The 19,804-nt window shown below is 33.3% G+C and overlaps 3 protein-coding genes and 1 non-coding gene across 5 annotated transcripts; 3 read left to right on the top strand and 1 right to left on the bottom strand.

Moving 5' to 3' along the window:
- The first annotated feature begins 2,315 nt into the window (after positions 1-2,315).
- Positions 2,316-5,990, top strand: LOC21403409 (cinnamoyl-CoA reductase-like SNL6). The gene is made up of 5 exons (XM_010110479.2): positions 2,316-2,741; positions 3,280-3,443; positions 4,640-4,837; positions 5,021-5,174; positions 5,432-5,990. The coding sequence occupies exons 1-5, from the start codon at positions 2,471-2,473 to the stop codon at positions 5,752-5,754; spliced, it is 1,110 nt and encodes a 369-aa protein (XP_010108781.1). The 5' UTR covers positions 2,316-2,470; the 3' UTR covers positions 5,755-5,990.
- A 1,758-nt stretch (positions 5,991-7,748) lies between these two features.
- LOC112093998 lies at positions 7,749-7,842 on the bottom strand. Its single transcript, XR_002903299.1, has one exon. It is a non-coding gene; the product is annotated as a small nucleolar RNA snoR1 (small nucleolar RNA).
- Positions 7,843-14,390: 6,548 nt separating this feature from the next.
- LOC21403410 lies at positions 14,391-15,247 on the top strand. The gene has a single exon (XM_010110480.2). The coding sequence runs from the start codon at positions 14,545-14,547 to the stop codon at positions 15,052-15,054; it is 510 nt and encodes a 169-aa protein (XP_010108782.1). The 5' UTR covers positions 14,391-14,544; the 3' UTR covers positions 15,055-15,247.
- A 2,333-nt stretch (positions 15,248-17,580) lies between these two features.
- LOC21403411 (universal stress protein A-like protein) lies at positions 17,581-19,747 on the top strand. Of its 2 annotated transcripts, XM_010110481.2 has the most exons (4): positions 17,614-17,852; positions 18,786-18,907; positions 19,126-19,244; positions 19,358-19,747. In XM_010110481.2, the coding sequence occupies exons 1-4, from the start codon at positions 17,675-17,677 to the stop codon at positions 19,464-19,466; spliced, it is 528 nt and encodes a 175-aa protein (XP_010108783.1). In that variant the 5' UTR covers positions 17,614-17,674; the 3' UTR covers positions 19,467-19,747. The 2 variants fall into 2 exon arrangements, with proteins under 2 accessions (XP_024029509.1, XP_010108783.1); XM_024173741.1 differs by lacking the exon at positions 19,358-19,747 and having other exon boundaries at positions 17,581-17,852; positions 18,786-19,008; positions 19,126-19,206.
- Positions 19,748-19,804: the final 57 nt, after the last annotated feature.

A 19,804-nucleotide genomic window follows, 5' to 3' on the forward strand; every position in this document is an offset into this window, starting at 1 on the left:
TTAAATTTTATTACGGTAAGAAATTTTTAAAAATAATTATATTTAATTTTTTTATTACAGTAAAAATTTTTCACATAAAATTACATCTCAATTCGAATTAAAAATTTAAATTAATGAACTAAAGAGATTTGGAGTATGAAAATATCAAATTTAATGCTTATTTATGGAAACCAATACGTGATGAAAATATCAAGTTTAATGCTTATTTATTGAAAACCAACACGTGTAAAGTACCCACATGGAAGAAGCAACACGTGTCAAGATGTTGTGGACCCAAAAGGTGCTAATTTTAACGTTCTATAGGTGAAAAAAACTTTTACGTGGGGATGTGAGGTTCAAATAATTTTTACGTGGAGATGTGAGGTTCAAATAATGCAACTAATTCCATGTTGTCCAAGGAGAAAATTCAAGCGAAAAAACAAACTCTCCATTTGCTTTAATTTAATGTCAGCACGTCTCAAAACTATATAGTTAAGTTAACAAGTCATATAAGACATTTATTATTGAAAAAGAAAACATAAGGAAAAAATTCATTTGAGACATCTTAAAAAGTCTAACTATTTGATTGTCAAACCACAAGTCATTTGCGACTGCGTTCAATTAGCCAACAAATAAATTAAAAAAAAAGGTCATCTGAGACTGCAGGGGAAAAAAAATAAAGTCATATGAGACTGCAATAACATTTGAATATAATATATAGTATATACTCTAATAACCGAAAACACGAGGAAGTTTTCAAACAATTAAATTAACCGAAAACACGAGGAAGTTTATAAATTTCCAAGTCCACGACAGCCATCAATACTAATGTATATGTGTGTGTGTGTGTGTGTTTTTTTTTTTTCTTTTTTTTTTTTTTGAGTGAAGAACAAACAGATAAATTGGATAACGACCGTGGAGGCGCCACGCCACTACAGTGAAAAGAGATTATTGGGCCGTCAGGATGTTGACTCACAGACCCGTCAGCTTTAACATAATTTTTAACAACTAACCTAACCCCGGATTGTCTCAAGTAGTTCTCTCCCGTGCTCACTAGTCATTCACCACGTGAGCCCTCCCTTTCTTATCTACTCCCGATTCAGCCGTCGTCTATGCACAAGCCGCTTCAACAAGACTCTCCCAGTCTCAACATGTATATCAAATATCTTTTCTTTTTTCCTTTTAAAAAATTACAAAATAATATTTATTACTTATACTTTTTGGCAAAAAGATTTGAGATAACTTTTCTATAATAATATTATTTCTAAAGTTTGAATTTTATAATCTCAATATGACTCGTGCTTTTTTCTTACTTGACTCTCTGTAATTCTCTTAGCTGCCCCGTTTTATAATCTCAATAATCACCTTACAATTTCAAACTCAAAATCCCTTGAGAACAAAAAATTCAAGGAAAATAAATTATTTCAAGTTCATCTCAAATTATGAAATTTTCTCACATTGCTCTCGCTTTCACAATATTAATTCTGTGTTAAGGAAGAACATACTATAACAAATCATTTTAATAAATCAAAACTTATACACCATCAAGTCATGAAATTTTCCTGTATTGTTCTCGTTTTCACAATATTCAATTGCGTATTAAGGAAAAATATACAATAAAAAATCATTTTAAAAAATAAACACTTATAAACAATTAATTTTCATTTGAATAATTTAACTTGTACAGTACTTTTAGGACACACAATATAGTTGTGTTATTTTTATCTATTTGATTGCAAATAATATGAATTTATATATTTTTCAGATTTTTTTCTTTTCCTTAGAGGGTCTGAGTGGAAGTCTTAACATTGAAATAAAAAAATAATCGCACATTATAATATCTCAAATATTATAGCTATCTTCAAAAGTGATCACTACTGATTTTTAATTAGTTAGATGTTGAAATACAATATTGTCCGTGACCTGTATCATAATTTGTGATTTTTATAATTGAAATGTCGTAGCTGGTTGGAAAAAAATACGGAGATAATTGCTAAATAAAATTCTAAATTCCATTCTTCTCTGTTTTTTTTTTTTATTTTATTTTATTTATTTTAAGGACCACTCTTTTCTTCTTATTCTTCTTATTTTTTTTTTTTATAAAAAAATTAATATATTATATATGTAAGCCAAAATTTAGCTATTCAGCTTAAAGCTTAAGCCAAGTCAAGAGTCAAAACCAAGGGCTGAAAGTGGGGGGACGGGGACAATGCGTCTAATATGACGGCCCAAATTTATACGACCGGCTACCCTCTATTCTGCGGCGCCAAATACAATATAAAAATACACAAACACACACACACACACACACACATATATATATATATATATATATATCCTATCTCCTTATTTAGTCTCATCCTTCACAAAAATCTCACACCATTTAACAGACTCAAGAGCTGAGCTAGACACCGCGCGAAAGAGCAAAGTAACAAAAGCGTGAACAGAACACTCTCTTTCTCTCTGTTTCTGCAATCGCCAAGCCAGAAGAATGGGAATTGTGAACTGCGAAGAGCGGGAGAGGATGGAAATCGAGGAGTTCCGGCGCATGGTGGTGGCCTCCGGCGCCGCCACACACCGCCGGAAGGACCACCAAGGCTTCGACGGTTCTCGATTAATTCCGTCCTCCGTCGACGACGACGATCTCTGCGATCGCGACCGCCCCGTCTGCGTCACCAGCGGACTCTCCTTCCTCGGCATCGCCCTCGTCAACAACCTTCTCGCCCGCGGCTACTCCGTCCGAATCGTCGTTGAGAATCCAGGTAACTTGATCGCCGATTTTCGAAACGAAACGTTTCTTTTTCCTTAGTAGAATCCTTTGAATCAAAGTTCGAAACGACTAAGAAGCAAATAGAATTTGATGATTTATTTGATTTTTACTTTTTTAACAAAAAGAACTGCAAATTTTCTTTTATTCTTCTTCTCCTTTTTTTTATCTGATTTTTTTTTTTTTTGTTTGGTAAGAATCACTTTTTGCTAAATGGAGTTGTTAATTTTTAACATTTTCTCGAACATGTCGTGACGTAATTTTACTTTATTTTTTAACGTACTACTTAAGCGATCATCCCAAAGTTTTATAATGTATTGTGTCATAAATATATCTACGGCTAGACATTGCAGTTGGCATGTATATTTGGTTTCAATTATTTATGAACCATATTTTATCCAATCATTTTTTTTTTGTTTTTTATGTGGCCTAAAACTTATGTGTAACAAAATGATCGGACAATACTGTGAAGCGTAGAAATTTTCTTTTATGTCTCTGTTCATATTTATGACGCGAAAAAAATGTGTGCACAGAGGATTTGGAAATAATACAAGAAATGGAGACAACAAACAGCAATATTTCAGCGACAATGGCGAGGTTAACAGACGTAGAAAGTTTACCAGAAGCATTCAAGGACTGTCGTGGTGTTTTTCACACCTCTTCGTTTATTGACCCCACCGGTGTCTCTGGCTACACGGTAATTACTGCTCCTTCTATTGTCAAATGTTCCATCAATTTTTTTTTTTTTTTTTTTTTTTAGAAGAGATAAATAATATTAAATTGTCATATACGAAAGAGTATTAATGCTTATCATTTTAAAAAAGTGTTGAATACATTTCAAGGGAGCTATCAATTAATAAACACATATTTTCGGTGGCTAATTTCCGTTCGTGTGATCCATAACTTCCGGGTAGTCACACCTTATTTATTGATCTCGAAATGGTTGGTGAGGCTCCTTCCCTATAGGTTGTTAGCAGGCCCATCCTGCGTCTAAGCATTTTTCTGTTGTTTGTCTTGTGCGATTATTTATTGAGATAATGACATAAGGTTTAAGTATTAATTTCCTCGTTTCGAATTGTCTGTTTATTACTCATAGTAATTTGAATTTTGAAATCGTGTGGGCTCAGTATTTATTCAATAAAATAATACCATTAGTCTATACGAGAAGGGTAGCCGGGGCATCCGATTGCATATTAAGAGCCAGATCACGTGAGGAGTAGAGCTACCCGCCTACCCCCCACGTGTTAGTTTGCCTTGCTGGCTGTAGCAATTTCCATGTGAAAAAGGTTCATTAGGTAGATGGTGATTTTTTTTTTTTTTTTTTTTTTTAAATTTTCTTTAACGGGTCAATGGTTCTGCCAATAATGTCACTTAGTCGTCGGTTGAAATATTCTGCTTTGGCTCTAAACTATTCGATCCAATGAAAAAATAAAAAACCACTTAAAAGTCGCTTTCAGTTTTTAAATGATTTTACATTAAATCGAAAACTGTTTTTGTTTTTTTTATCTTTTTTTCTCCAAATGTGTTTTCTTTTTTAATCTCATTTTTTATCTCAAAAAACGTGAAAAACGTAAACAAAATGTGTGTCTTGAGCATATATATATATAATGCGTTTATTTTGTCTTACATATTTATGCATTTTTTTTCCGCAGAACATTGTCTATGCATTATTAGTTGGTCAAAACAATAACTTATCAAGCATTGAATAAAGTTACAAGCAGAGTTTAAGATGTCAATTTCAGCATACTAAAATTTAACCCGAGTAAATTTTGATATGGACAAAAATATAAATACTATTCGATCAATTTGTTTCGCGATTGTTTTGTATATCTATTTCAAGCTTCACTACTCTTAACTTTTCCGTTTCAATTTTCTATTTAATCATGCGAGCAGAAATACATGGTTGATGTAGAAGCAAGGGCCAGTGAGAATGTGATCAAGGCATGTGCAAGAACACCGTCAGTTAAAAAATGTGTTTTCACCTCGTCACTTTTGGCCTGCCTATGGCAAGATAGAGCTCAGAATGAAAGTAATTCTTCCGTAATAAACCATGATTGTTGGAGCGATGAATCCGTATGCATAGACAAGAAGGTGACTTTTCCCCCCCTTCATTGTGTTCTTTTAATTTCACTGCACGATTTATGCAACCAGAAAATGATTACTACTAGCTAGTCAATAATATCTAGTTGGTCCCTAGTATAATATTTTCTTTGTTTTGGGAAACCATTTCACTTCAATGGTCGGTGCCTTATATTTTTTACTTTGGTCAATCAGCTATGGTATGCATTGGGCAAGATAAGGGCTGAGAAGTCTGCTTGGAAGGTAGCTGAAGAAAGTGGTTTAAATATGGCCACATTATGCCCCGGTCTAATTACAGGTCCGGAGTTTTGCTCAAGAAATTCAACAGCAACATTTGCTTATCTTAAAGGTAAACCCCGTGTAGCTCTTAAGTGATTAGGTACATGAGTGTGTACGTGTGTCCACTAAAATTCGGGTCCTAATAGTTTCACTTCTTGTTAGTGAACACTATGTTCAGTCAACTTTAGACCACTCACGTTGGTTCTCAAGCTATCTAAAAATAAAAAGCACATGTTTTGACTTGACCTTATTTAGCAAGCCCTTTTAATTTTCAAAATTGCCCACAAAAAGAGTTGAACGAATGATAATCTCTGACTTGTACCACAGGAGCCGAAGAGATGTACGAAAGCGGGGTGCTAGCAACAATGGACGTGGACAGATTGGCGGAGGCACACGTTTGTGTATTTGAGGCTTTGAACAAGACAACAGGTGGAAGGTACGTCTGCTTTGATAGGGTCATTCAAGAGGAGGAAGATGCAGAGAAGTTGGCAAGTGAAATGAGCATGCCCAAAACCAGGATTTGTGGAACAGGCTCTTCTTCTTTTTCCACTGACAATGTCTTCCAATTGTCCGATAAGAAGCTTTCGAGCCTCATGTCAACCGCTCTACGGCCCTGTTACAACCAGAGCTGCCAGAATTATACTTACTAGGCCAATCGGACTGTGTATTATAGTGGTTGATTATCGCATATTGTTTTTGTTAAAAATTTGATTTATTTGTATTGAGCATAGCTTTGTATCGGTGATTTGTCTGTGGAAACCAAGCATAAGGAACCCATAAGATAAAAATCAAGAGAATCAATGTTCTACACTTTAATGAAAAGGCATATGAGGAATTATTCGTTAAAACGTGAGAAGTAGAGACCATGTCTATTTAATACAACCAAATTCAGAAAAAATTTGAATTTGAATTATAATTTTATTTAAATTCATATTTTTTTGTATAATTTGAGTTTGAACTCGAATTTAGGACTAAACTCGAATTCATAAACTCGAACTCAAGTTAATAAATAATATTTTTTCTATTCTTAAAAATGTCATAACTTTATCGTTTTAATTATAATTGAGATGATTTTTTTTCTATGCATACGAATAAAACTCCATCAATATATCTTATTAAAATTTTTCATCACTATTGAATTTTTATTAAAACACTATTTAAATACAAATTTAAATTTTAAGCCACTCAAATACAAACTCAAAAAGATTCTCAATTCAAATCATCTCAAATATGCACAATCAAACACAAATTCAAGTTACAACTTCAACTCAAGTTATAACTCAAACTCAACTTAAAATTATCACTCAAATCACCATAATTCAAAAATACAAAAGAACAATCCCTTAATACGTCAAATGTATAGATAAAATTGAAGTTGACAAAACAAAATGATAACTAGAAACATATATACCAGGTATTATTTCCTAAGCTTGGTCGTTAGAAGCCTAATTTATTTAATCTATTAATTAATACTTAGTGCTCATCACTTACCAATTTCCATTAAAAAAAAAATAACATCGTTGTCATTGGGGTGTTTTAGTCACGAATTTTTAAATTTAAAAGGTTAATTGTCAAATAGCACGTTGCCAAGTGGAAATCAAGTTTAGAAAGTAAAACAACATTTAGAGACATTAGTTCCTAAGCTTAGTCGCTCATTCTAGAAGGTTAATCTTTTCTTCTTCTTTTTTTATTTATTATTTTTAAATTAGACTAGAATGTTAAATCTTGTTGTCATTGGTAAAGCTTAAACTTTTGCCATCTTGAATCCGAAACTTTCAATTTAAGCAAATAAAACCCTACACTTTCAATTTCCTTTAAAATGAATTAACACTCTTGTTATCGGGGTGTCTCTGTCTAAAACTTCTAAAATTATAAGGTTAATCAAAAAAAGAAAAAGAAAAAGGGATCACATTGCTTAGATTTAAAACTTGAGCGTTTAGTTTATAGATTAAAATTATATAATTAAAACTATTTTTAATTTATGATTATTTTTTATGAGAGAAAATACTGTAATAAATCATAAATCATATTCAAATTATGATTTAAATTCTCTAACTAAACATCCCCTTAAACTTAAAAAATTATAATTGTATTAATGCATCATAAATTTATAATCATTTGCATATTTCACCTAAACTTTTAATTTTAAAAATTTTACACCCAGAATCTTACAACTCTTAGCAATGCAATCTAATCAAATAATCGTCAACTAAAGAACGACAATCAGGGTTCGACACGCCAAAATTTTAAAAGTTCAACTACAACTTGCCATCCAACAAAAGTTTAGGGGGCATTTGATTAAAAATATTGGATAATTTACGTTTGATTGGAGAATTCAAATCATGTGATTCGAATTAATTTTGATTTACATAAATTTTTTATGAGAAAAAATACTGTAAAAAATCACTTCAAATAAAAAAAAACATCCTTCTACCAAACATCCTCTTAATCTAGGAATAACCGGATGGCAATTTTCTACAAGCGAGTAAAAGAATACACATTTATTCTATGAGATAAAAGTCAAATTTCAAAAATTAGAGCAAGCGATTTAGAACCTCGGAAATAAAAATAAAAATAATGAAAATAATAACAAATGAAAATGGAATTGGAAAAGATTAAAAAGAAGAAAAAGGAGAACTTAAGGGGCTCAGAGTTGCTATCTGTGCTCAAAGAAGAGTTTTTTTTGAACTCCTCTCATACAAGAGGTGTCAGAATATAAAGCACTCGTCATCTTTGCCCTACTAATCGCCACAAAGCTCACTCAAAAAAAAAAAAAAAACAAAAGAAAAAAAAAACTATGAATACAAAGAAGAAGATGAGCAAGGAAAAGATTTAGAAGCAGCCATGGCGGCTATTCTATTGTTAGGGTTCCGACTCTGTGACAATGAGGTTGATCTCAGTCAAATTCGAGAATTTAAAGACAGCTATTGAGCCCTTCTGGGCCGTGTAAGACGAGTTCAGGGTTAGGATGTGAGCCCAATAATCCAACTCAACCAACCTAGGCCATTTAGAAGAAGGCCGAAACTATCATTAAGTGTCTTATGAGGCCGAACAAGAAGTCCATACAAAACGCCAATACTATAGAGATACTATCAATTGTCTGTTTGTCTTCTTTTCTTTTCTTTTCCTTTTTTTTCTTTTTTTTTTTTGGAGAAAGAAGTAAGTTGTGTTTTATGGTAAATAATTGAAGTGATTGCAGATTTTAAAAATATGTACCATGAAAAATGAATCCCTCCACTTCAAGAAAACAAAAGAATGTCAAGTGGTTATGATGGTTGCAACTTGCAATAACTAATATACTCGTACTAGGAATTGTCATTGTTGGTAATGATTTAAATTTCTAAAGATATCGAAAGTGAAGTGATTAGTCGTTTAAAATGGGAAGTACTAAGGCCCGATTCGAGTTTTACTACAGTAAAAAGCTCTTAAAAACAGTAACATTTATTTTTATTTTTATTTTTTTTGCTACAATAAAAAACTTTCACATAAAGTCACATATTAACTCGAATCAGTAAACTAAACGGGTTCTTCATATAGTATGGAGTCAAGTATATAGAACGTGTTCTATTATACATCAACTTTCTTATTATGCAATCTCTGTAATATATGTTTGTACCCCTACACGTGGGTGATTGAATTAATTTTATCCAGGAGTTACAGACAGATAGTATGAAGGAGTTACATGCAATACAAGCATTAGTAACTGATAGAGGAGCATACTTGAACTTCAAGGCGATACGTGACTTGAGGGTCGAAAAGTGTCTGAGTCTGTTCGTTGGGTACGCCTATAAATTTATAAAAGACCTCTCAAAATAAGAGCTCAAACGAGTTGCGTTTGAGGTGGATTCCCCAATCTGATAATGAGTTATGTTTAAATGATTTGATTTTGTCTCTCTTATCAGTTGTAATTTTAAGAGAAATGCTTGTGTCGATCCTAAATTAGCAATTGAATGACTAGACAATGATTTTTAAAAAAAAAAAAAAAAAAAAAAAAAAAACTCTTTGAAATTGGTCAAACTATTGTAGTCATTTACGCAATATGCCAAAATCATAGAACTTTCCTTGTCTTTAAACAATTCACATTGGATTGATTATAAAGTGGTCTCCAATGCAGCTCTGATTTTACAATTCTTCTCAAAACCAATCAAAGCTTTCTCTCCTCTTTTTATTGCATAATCCTAGGCCGGTGACCTGTCAGCTTTTCATTAGTTTAACGAGATCACCCAGATACGGTTGTTTACAGTTACCACAATATACCATTATGAAATGGAGAGTGAGATTAATTATATAAAGCTACTCACCTATATATTTACAACAAAATGAATATTATATATAGATCATCATTTTATATATGAGCTTCTGACTGAGAGTTTGTGCCAGGCTTTGTGGAGAGCCACGACTGACATAATAGTTTTAATGAATTTGAATGTGGCCATGCACGTGCTCGCCAGCGTCCCCACGTGCGTGCATGACTCATGCAAGTTAGGGACATTAAAAAAAAAAAAAAATAACAGGACAATATTTCTTAAAAATAAAAGGATGAGATTAATTTTTACGGTAATTATATTCTACCGATAGGGTATATATATATATATATATATATATACATATTTACAGGAGGTGGGGAAGTGGAAAAAGAGCTTGGTAGATGAGGAAACAGTTCCCTATATTCGCTGTCATCGGTACTCATCAAAACCAGAGATCACTCTTCTCTAATGATCGCTCTCCGGAGATTCTTTCCCTGATATATATCTTATTATATTTGTAGCTTCTGCCTCAGATTTCTACACCCCATAAACAAAAAACGATATATTCTCTTAATTTATCGAGAATTAATTAATAGGATTACAACTTACTAAAACAATATTATTAGAATAATAAAAAGCAGTCAGAGAACTATTATATATATATATATATATATATTATATGTATACAGACACACACATATATATAGAAAGAGAGAGAGAGAGTAGTGGAGTAAATCCGCTGCAGAAAATGAGAGATAAACAAGAGATTGCATCATCAATATCACTTATAAGCTCAAAGTTTCAGATCAGATCGTAATAGTACTACTACTAGACTAGTGGCCGTTCCTTATTTATTAAACACAGAGAGATCTTATTTCTCCGTCTTTGAAATTCTTTCACAACATAGCTATCTCGCTGGAGTATTATAGCGCATTTTTAGCTTTCAAGAGGGAAGAATATCGAAACCTACATTTTGCTTAAACCAGGTGAGCTCTTTTTCTTCATACATTTGATTCACATGAGTTTTCTGATTATATTATGTATAATGGTTTTCGTGGGCTTTCTTGTCTTCTTTTTTCAACATGCAACCGTTACAAATATTGCTTGTGTATTTGGTTTAGTACGTCATAAGCACTGGATCTCACGAAACGTTGGCTATAAGCCTATATCTCATTGAGCTCGTTTAGTTCTCGTTGAGCTCGTTTAGTTCGCTGATTCAAGTTTTTAATTTGAATTGAGATGTGACTTTATATGAGAGTTTTTTACTGTAATAAAAAAGTTAGATGTGACTGTTTCTAAGAACTTTTTACTGTAACAAAACTCAAATTCTAAACTCAAATCGATGAAATGAACTGACTAATATATATTTGAGTTAAGTCCAACCAATGCGCCAACTTTTATTTATTTATTTATTTATTATTATTTTTTAAAGCCTATATTTGAGGCTTCACTTTATCAGAAAACCACGTTCAATTTTTCCGATCGGTACTTTCCTTGCCAGTCGTCATTAATGTGTTGACAAGGTAAATGGCCTTAATATATATATATATATATAGCAATGCATATATAGATATATATGTATATATACAGTGATATAGCTAGCTTTTCCTGCTCCTTTTTCTTTCAGCTGCAGTACTCCTTTTTCTGGTTTTATGTATGACAATATCATCTTGATTTGTTATATATGGTTTTAATTAATCAATACCCTTTAGAGATTACAGACTAAGGTTTCGTTCACTTCGCGGATTTGAGTTTTCAATTTGAGCTAAAATGTGACATTTTCAAAGAACTTTTCACTATAACAGAAAAAGTTAGATGTGACATTTTTTGAGAGCTTTTTACTGTAGAAACCTAAAACTAAAAATTCGAATCGGTGAAATGAACGAGGCCTAAGTAATTTCACTACTACTCTTAGACAAATATGGCACTATACATAAATAGTACCGAAGGTACATGTGAAACATTCCGAGGATGTTTGATAGAGGGATTCGTTCCCTGATTCGAATCATGATTCGTGATTCGTTATAGTATTTTCTCTCATAAAAAATACACGTAAATCGAAAATGATTCAAATCACATGATTGGAATCCTCCAACCAAACGTCCTCTCAGTTACGCATTCACATTTTAACTTATGTGTATAAATTATTGCTAGCTAGCTAGTTGTTCAACATATACATATCAACCTGTAGCTGTTGTTCTATAGGTTTTTTTTTTTTTTTTTTTTTTTTTTTTTTTTTTTTTTTTTAAATTTTTCCTCTTGTTGGGTGCCTTATAGACTTTGACCTATAACTTTTTTTAACATTATACCTCATGGCCATGTGGTTGGGTGCCTTATAGACTTTGACCTATAACAACAACCCATGTGAACCCAAATTTTTCAACTTTACCCCTTGTCATGATTTGGGAGATTTTTTTTTTTTTTTTTTTTGAACAAATGATTTTGGAGTTTGTATAAACTTTAGTGAGCTGCTAGCTAGCATATCCAACCTCACCACACCACACATTTTTATAGGGTAAATCTGGTTAGAGTTTTTAACCTATAAGTTTCATCCACGGAATTCATGTAGTTATATATATATATATATATATATATATATTTCTACAATATTCTGGACCTCACGAGTTTGATTTTGACAGTGTACTCAGGAAACACCCTAATGACACTCCCCCATGACCTTTCAACAATTAGGAAATTGATTGGACTCTTTCCTTTTCCTTTCTCATGCTTTATATCTATCCCTTCACACGTAACTTTCGATCGCTCACCGACGAAACTTTCAGGTTTTCCTACTTGTCTTTTTTTTGACAGAAAACAACACGTACAAAGAAACATGTACAGAAGAATTCAATCAAATGCTTATGAGGGAAGAAACCAACAAGTTTAACAAGAAAGCATTGAATTTACGATTCATTTAGTAGTTTTTAAGTATGTTCCATAAACTAAGAGATAAGAGATCCAGATCTAGAGTGCAAAACGTGTATATATAAACATCACACACACACACACACACACACACTAGGGTGATATCAGATGAACCTAATAATTTTGCCTATGAAAAGGGTGATCAAACTTTTCTTCTAGGACAACTCATCTCAATAGGGCACAAATTGGTTTCTAGGGAAGCTGAATCAGGCAAATTTTGCGAACATTAAGTGAGCATTGTTTTTACAAAAATACGTGGAGTGGAAGTTTTTTTCACCAACTTAGTATCTTTCTAGTGTGTCATGTCTAAGTCAAGCACCCATTTTGAAGCTCAACTTTTTTTTATTCAAGGAAAACTACACCACCCACATCTGTAACCATGTTCCCTAGTCCTTAACTTTAGCAGCAGCAATGTAGTTTTACCAATATGCCCTCACACCAACTCTTAGGCTCTGACTCGAGTTTTGTTACAGTAAAAAGCTCTCAGAAACAGTCACATTTAATTTTTTTACTGCAGTAAAAAATTATCACATAAAGTCACATCTTAACTCGAATCAACGAACTAAATAGGCCATTAATTATATCCCATGCTATGAAAATCCTAATTTGGCCACAAGATTAAGAGTTAATGTATAATCTGCGTGCTTTGATTATATTTTGCCGGAGTGGGGCAAATCTGTCATTTCCTGGGGTAGAAAACGCCATTGCTAGTGGCAACTCTTAGTCCAGTGCATCTTTCTAGTTCAGTGTCTAGACAAGAACATGGACCACTTGGTGAACCGGATCATATGCTCTGCTGGATGGGACAAACAAAGTTGTTCCGCCGTATGCATAGTATAGTATATATCTACGTGTGGTATGGACATTTTTTTTATTCTGTTTTATTATAACGTGGACTAATATATATGGAACATTTTTACTAGTATTGCAAATCTTTAACGTCATTTTATATCATACACTTAACTAGATTTAAATTTTAAACGATCCTGTAGAAAATCTACCCTTAGAAATGTCACTATCGGCATAATACATTTTTTACTCTATTGAAAAATTCTTATGGAACAAATACTCTTTCATGAAAGTGACATATTTGGCTGTATAATGTTAAGCTTCGTTTGGTTTGCAGTTTGAACCACAATTTATTTATTTTTGCTATAATATTTTTTGTTTTCTTTTATATTTAGGAGCCAAATAGGTCCTAAATACGAGCTAATGTTAGGGTTACTCCCATAAAAGATCTTTAAGATTTACACTCAATCTCATTTTAGTCTTTAACTTTAAAAATGTCTCACAGTTAATTCATGCAATTTTACTAGTTAGTTTGTTAACTAGTCAGTCACTTTAAATTTCTGTTAACTAGGTGTTAAATGATTGACGAAATATGTGTAAATTGAGGACTAAAATTAGAAAAAGTTAAATTTAGAGACTATCTTTTGAGATAAACTTTTTTTTTTTTTATATATTATTTTAACCCTAAACTTTAGAGGTTTTCAATTTTGAGCCTTCAATTCCATAAATTTTGTTAAATATTTAATACTTAACTAATAGAATGATAGAAATTAAAACACAGTAAAATGTTAGAGATTAATTGTAAGACGTTGTAAAAATTATAGCCCAAAGTAGAATTAAGCATAAACTTTAGAGACCATTTGTCGTGTTGATCTCTAATGTTATGATATGTTGGTTTTAACCCCTTTTTTTGTTTTTGAATAATTTAACCGTTTCTTTTTTTTTTTTTTTTGGGCTCCGAATTTATTACTAGTGCTTAATAACGTTCTCTCTTAAAATAAGTAGAGAATACAACACACTAGGCCGGTCAATGGTCAACGACTCTGTCCCATGTGCACAAAGTTTTAGGCGTCCCACTTCAATTTGAGTTTTTCAGCTACGCGCGTACCAAACACCAATCTTCCATTAAACTAAAAAAATTATTCCATACTTGTTGGGCTCTGTTCACCAGTTTTTAACCCGTGAATCTCCTCTCTCCCTCTCTGTGCCAAAATAATTTACGGGGACTATTTTGCCCTTACAGATTTTTATTTTTTATTTTTTGTTACTCTGATAAAAGTGCACCAAGCTTTAAAATCATAATTCTTACGTATAAACATCAAAAAAGGCCTGAGGAGATTAAAAGAGACTCCCAAACCTGACATGTTAAGAGAGTACTTCAAACTCAAAAATAGAGAAGAAAATAATGAGTGAATTACATGCCTACTACTACCGCTACTAAACAAATATTCACACCACTTTTCCTTCTCTTTCCTCTCAATGCTCTGCAGGCATTCACTGGCTATGGGGGATCACCGAGCTCCACGTCATCGAAATGGGGCCCACCACAACCAGAACGACGACGGCGGCGCCGGAGACGGGTACGAGTGCTCCTGCAGGTCGTGCGCGGCGGCGATGATCGCGGACTGCGTGGCGCTCTGCTGCTGCCCCTGCGCCGTCGTCAACTTCCTGGCGTTCGCCTTCGTCAAGGTGCCGTGGGCGGTGGGAAGGAAGTGTTTGGGGGCCGGGAAAAGGAAGCGCAAGAAGAAAACGACGACGGAGAGAGGGGGATACGACACCGACGGTGATGTCGTTGGGGAGGAGGAATCAAGAGAGAGGTGGTGGAGGGAGGAGGGTGTTTTGGAGATTTCACGCTCGGAAGAAGGAATGGAGTGTGTGAGTGCGAGATTTGAAGCCGAGAGGGTTTGGTTGGAGTTGTACCAGATTGGTCATTTGGGGTTTGGGAGGCTTTCCTTCACCGGAATTCAGCCTCAGCTCAAGGGCAATTAGGGAAGTGGAGGTCAAAAATTGTAAAGAGTTTTTTTTTTTTTTTTTCCTTTTTTTTTTGTGGGGGAATATTTGAATCTGCTTTTTTTTTTTTTTTTTTACCCTTTTAACTAGTGATGGGAAAAAAGTACCTACCTGCAATTCAAAGTTCAACTTGGGTTTTACTGATCAAAGAACCACTCGGGTTTCTACTCATCAAAGAATTTTTAAGACTCAGTTTATTAATTTACATTTTTAATTTAAGTTGAGATATAATTTTATGTGAAAATTTTTTATTTTAATAAAAAAATTAAATGTGATTGTTTTTAAATTTTTTTTTATTATAATAAAATTTAAATCGGTAAAATAAATGTTTTAGATTTTATTTTATTTATTTATTTTTGCTGTTCTTGTGAAGAAATCGTTTGATTGACCAACTATCACCAAGTACAAACACATTCTGTCTCTCTATTTGGTGTGAATATGTCAACTTTTATTTTCATTATCCTTGTCTGGTTTTAGTTTTCGTCCATGCGTGACGAGGATGTGGACTAAGATTAGTTTAGTCATAAAATGCTCTTTGTCGCGTGTGTACTAATAATAAGTAATGGTAGAAGCATCTATCTGGTTACATTGAAGACTCAAAAGTATAATTTGATTTAGAGAGTGCAATTAGTGCTCTAATATCATGATAATTTATCATTTATATAAAAAACTTAGGTTGTTAAGAGATAGACCGACATTTTCTATTAAAAAGAAAAAAAAAAGAAATAGATCAACATTAGTTATTTTATCCTTAAGTGGGGTGGTCTAGGGATAATGGTGTGATGGATTTGTGGTGTCTAGGGATAATGGTGTGATGGATTTGTGGTTAAAAGTTTGAGTATTGAACGGCTTTTTATGAAAATCTTAAATGTGAAGATTTGGTTGTATCATCTTAGTACTCTAATAGAGTTTCTGGAACCACACCCATGCATCATTTTTGCTAACACATTTAATTTGATTGGGTGATGCGCTCATCGTTGAAAAGTAAAATCTAACCATAGGGTCTTCAACGAATATTTCTATTAATATTTGGAGAACTCTTTTAATAATGACTACAGAGGGTATACTAACGTCAGACTCCTAAACATTAGTTTTATATGAATTGTCTTAAATTCGGTACTCAAGTCAATCAGGCAAACTTTTTCCGTATGCCCGTTTAACATTGTTTGTAGTGCATGTAACACTCGATTTTGTTTTAATGTAACATTCATTAAATATAACCCAACACGTATAATATTAAATGTTACACGTACATATGAAAAAAGTTATACGTACAAATAAACAATATTACATAGACATACAAAAAAAGTTACACGTATCTAATTAGTCCCGTTGTGAACTTAAGACAATTCTTACATTTATACTCCAATATTTACCATTTATCTTAAAAATATAAGCTAATAAAAATTAAGCCAATATTAGTTTTATATTCTAATAATCTAATGGCATAATTATTACTTATTTAAACTTAATTTATTGGCATGCCATATTTTAATGGACAAAAAGACTAAATATGCTGGCTTTTTAAAGTTTAAACGGTGTGTATACTACTTTTTAAAATTCAAAAGATAAAATGTAAATGAACAAAAAAAGTTACACGTATCTAATTATCTTTTTGTGTTTATATGTGGCTTAGTTTGAAAATTATGCACTTGATTTGAAACATTTAAAAAACATCAAACTTTTTCTTTAGGAAATGATATTATCTACAGCATTTCTCCAACTGATATTGTTTCGAATGAAAATATAGTTCTTAAATTATTTTTGAGAAACTATTTACGTATAGTTTTACCTTTTACGTTTTTTTTTGGTCCAATAAGCGTTATAGATATAATGTTTTTTTTAAATTAAAAGATATTTTATAGTTTCTAAAAAATAATAAGAAAATTTTGAAAAAAAAATTAAAACTGTGGTATGAGGTATATTTACATAATTTTCCTTGTTTAAACCTTAAAAAAATATTATGATTAATTTCATAAATCTCATCTAAATTTTGTATTATGTTCTAAAATGCGCTTTAAATTTTTAAAAAAGTTTATTTCATCCCAATTCAAAACTGATAAAATAATAACACTTACACGACACTAATTATAATTTTATAAAATGATGACATGACACTTGACGTCTTTTTTTATATCATTGTGAGACACGTTAGACCAAACTTTAAAAAAAATAAATTAGACCCCCCTTAAAAAAAAGAAGAGTCGTACCTTAACATAGGTCCATAACGCGGTCCAAAATGCACAATTTTTTTTTTCTTTTACAATTACACAAAAGAAAAATTAATAATAGTAATAAATAATTTAAAAGAAAAAGAAACTGCGGGAGGAGGAAAGACTGCTGATTCCTTTGTCCGGACGCGAGAGTTTTGGGTAATTTCAAGTTGGACAGATGGGAGACACTACGGCCCGCCAAATTTCGCCACGGCTCTAATAACTAAACAGCGCACGTTAGTAATCTCAAGTGTAATCATCCCGTATCGTGCGCTTGGATGCGTCATGCGCTTCTGTGCGCACACGCCACACGCGGCAAAACCGAAAGCCCGTTAAGACCAGGAAGCGAGAGAGTTCGAAGAGAGAGAGAGAGAGAGAGAGAGAGGATGGAGAGCGAGCCAACTCGGATAATGGTGGCGGTGAACGAGTCGACGATCAAGGGCTATCCTCACGCCTCCATAAGCAGCAGAGGAGCTTTCGAGTGGACTCTCCAGAAGATCGTCCGCTCCAACACCTCCGGCTTCAAGCTCCTCTTTCTCCATGTCCAAGTCGCCGACGAAGACGGTTCTTCTCTTCTCTCTTACTTTGTCTCTATTTTCCTTTTTTTGATTTCTTCGATTCTTTCGTTTAGCCTCTGTTTGGTTGCCGAGAAAAGGAAGAAAAGGAAAAATAGGGAGGAGAAGGATGATCGGAATATGGAAGCCGGAAAAATTGAACTAAATTTGGGCTAGGGTTAGGGTTGGAGATTACTTGAAATTCAAAATTACTTTTATTTTCATTCTGGTTTCTGGAATCTGGAAATGGAGGTTGATGCCACTAATTTTGGAATGAAGCTACTTAAGTGTGTGGATTAATTGCACCGATCACTAGGGAAACCTAATTTAGGGCTTTGAAGCTTAATTACATGATTCCTGTAGTTTTTAATTGGAATTGATAGATGGTGATACTTAGTGAAATGGTGGCTGAAACCAAGCAATCATATGTTGGATTTTAGTCTACTTCTAGCGATTCACCGACATTGCGCTCCTACTTGCTTTGTCGTAGAATGAAGAGTTTTTTGATAATCTTATTGTCTACTTGAATCAGATAGATACTTATTCAAGCTGCGTTGTTGTTATTAACTTTTTTAAAGAAAAAAATATTCTACAGCGAAAAAGGATAAATGATTTATGATTCATATGATCTATAAAGGGGTAGTTTGTAATCACCAATATGTGTTTTTGCTATTTGTTTAGTTTGTGTTAGGTCAGACTACTTTAGAATTACAATCATGGCTTTTGTAGGGGTGGTCTTTCTCAAATATGGCCTGTTATAGTGGCCAAAAATCTAGTCAAACTTTGCGTTATTTAATTTACGTTCTTATTAGTTGTCTTTAAGTTACCTTTCTGTTAGGGCATAACAGCATCAACTTCTTGTTATTGCATTGCATATCCTCTGGTTTGGTTGTATCTAATAAGAACTATACTCTTGGTTTCAAACGACGTCTTTCTTCTACAGGCTTTGATGATATAGATAGTATCTATGCTTCATCTGAAGATTTTAAGAACATGAAGCGTAGAGACAAGGCCAGAGGGCTTCATCTGCTGGAGAATTTTGTTAACAAATGCCATGAAATTGGGGTGCTGATAGTCTCTCTCGCTCTCTCTTTCTTTCACACACACACGCGTGCGCGCACGCCCACATACACATATGTGTGTCTGGAAACAATTTTGAAAAGCATGTGAGGAAAATTTCAATGCCGTTATACTTCGGGGATATATTGTAAGACATCAATAACCAATATTTTTGTATTAGAGTGATGTTGTCGCTCACATTGTTTATTTTGGCATGCTTGAAGGTTTTATGTGAAGCATGGATCAAAAAAGGTGATCCCAAAGAGGTGATCTGTCACGAGGTGAAACGCGTACAGCCAGATCTTCTGGTCGTTGGCAGCCGGGGTCTTGGTCCTTTCCAAAGGTATGTGAATGCCCTTTGTATCACTGTATGGTCCTTTCAAGATTCCCTAAAAAATAATACCATCTAAATATACATTCCCCTCAAGTGAATTCCTTTTTCAATCTGTATTGCAGGGTTTTTGTCGGAACTGTGAGTGAATTTTGTGCAAAGCATGCTGAGTGCCCTGTTATCACCATCAAGCGCAAGGCTGATGAAGCACCTCAAGATCCAGTTGATGACTGATTTGTGTCGTCAAATTTGCATTGGCTTTCCCATCCCCCAATCTGTTAATAGTCTTCTAAGACCAGACACTGTTAGTAAGCTCTAGCAGAGCTATTAGAGAAATTGCCTGGGTAAACTTTTCATTCGGTGCAGTTGATGAAACATTACATGCGAATTTCTTGGCAGTGGATGTGGATGTTGTAAGTTGTCATTGTCATGTACTCATTTTGGGGAGATTGCTTTGTTACATTCGCTAATTTTGGTCATATATATTAAGGCTATATGGTTTGTTTGTTTTTTTTTTTTTTTTTTTTTTTTATTTAAAAAATCGGAACCCACTGTTTTTTTAAAAACAAGGC

Source organism: Morus notabilis, unplaced genomic scaffold (assembly GCF_000414095.1).
Source record: "Morus notabilis unplaced genomic scaffold, ASM41409v2 Scaffold39, whole genome shotgun sequence".
Taxonomy (NCBI): domain Eukaryota; kingdom Viridiplantae; phylum Streptophyta; class Magnoliopsida; order Rosales; family Moraceae; genus Morus; species Morus notabilis.

Bases quoted from the DNA above. Each gene is read 5' to 3' on its own strand.
- LOC21403409 (XM_010110479.2), top strand. From the start codon at position 2,471: ATGGGAATTGTGAACTGCGAAGAGCGGGAGAGGATGGAAATCGAGGAG. The intron at 3,444-4,639 runs GTAATTACTGCT...TCATGCGAGCAG, and splicing joins CCGGTGTCTCTGGCTACACG to AAATACATGGTTGATGTAGA. The intron at 4,838-5,020 runs GTGACTTTTCCC...TTGGTCAATCAG, and splicing joins CCGTATGCATAGACAAGAAG to CTATGGTATGCATTGGGCAA.
- LOC21403410 (XM_010110480.2), top strand. From the start codon at position 14,545: ATGCTCTGCAGGCATTCACTGGCTATGGGGGATCACCGAGCTCCACGT.
- LOC21403411 (XM_010110481.2), top strand. From the start codon at position 17,675: ATGGAGAGCGAGCCAACTCGGATAATGGTGGCGGTGAACGAGTCGACG. The intron at 17,853-18,785 runs GTTCTTCTCTTC...TTTCTTCTACAG, and splicing joins CCAAGTCGCCGACGAAGACG to GCTTTGATGATATAGATAGT. The intron at 18,908-19,125 runs GTGCTGATAGTC...GCATGCTTGAAG, and splicing joins ACAAATGCCATGAAATTGGG to GTTTTATGTGAAGCATGGAT.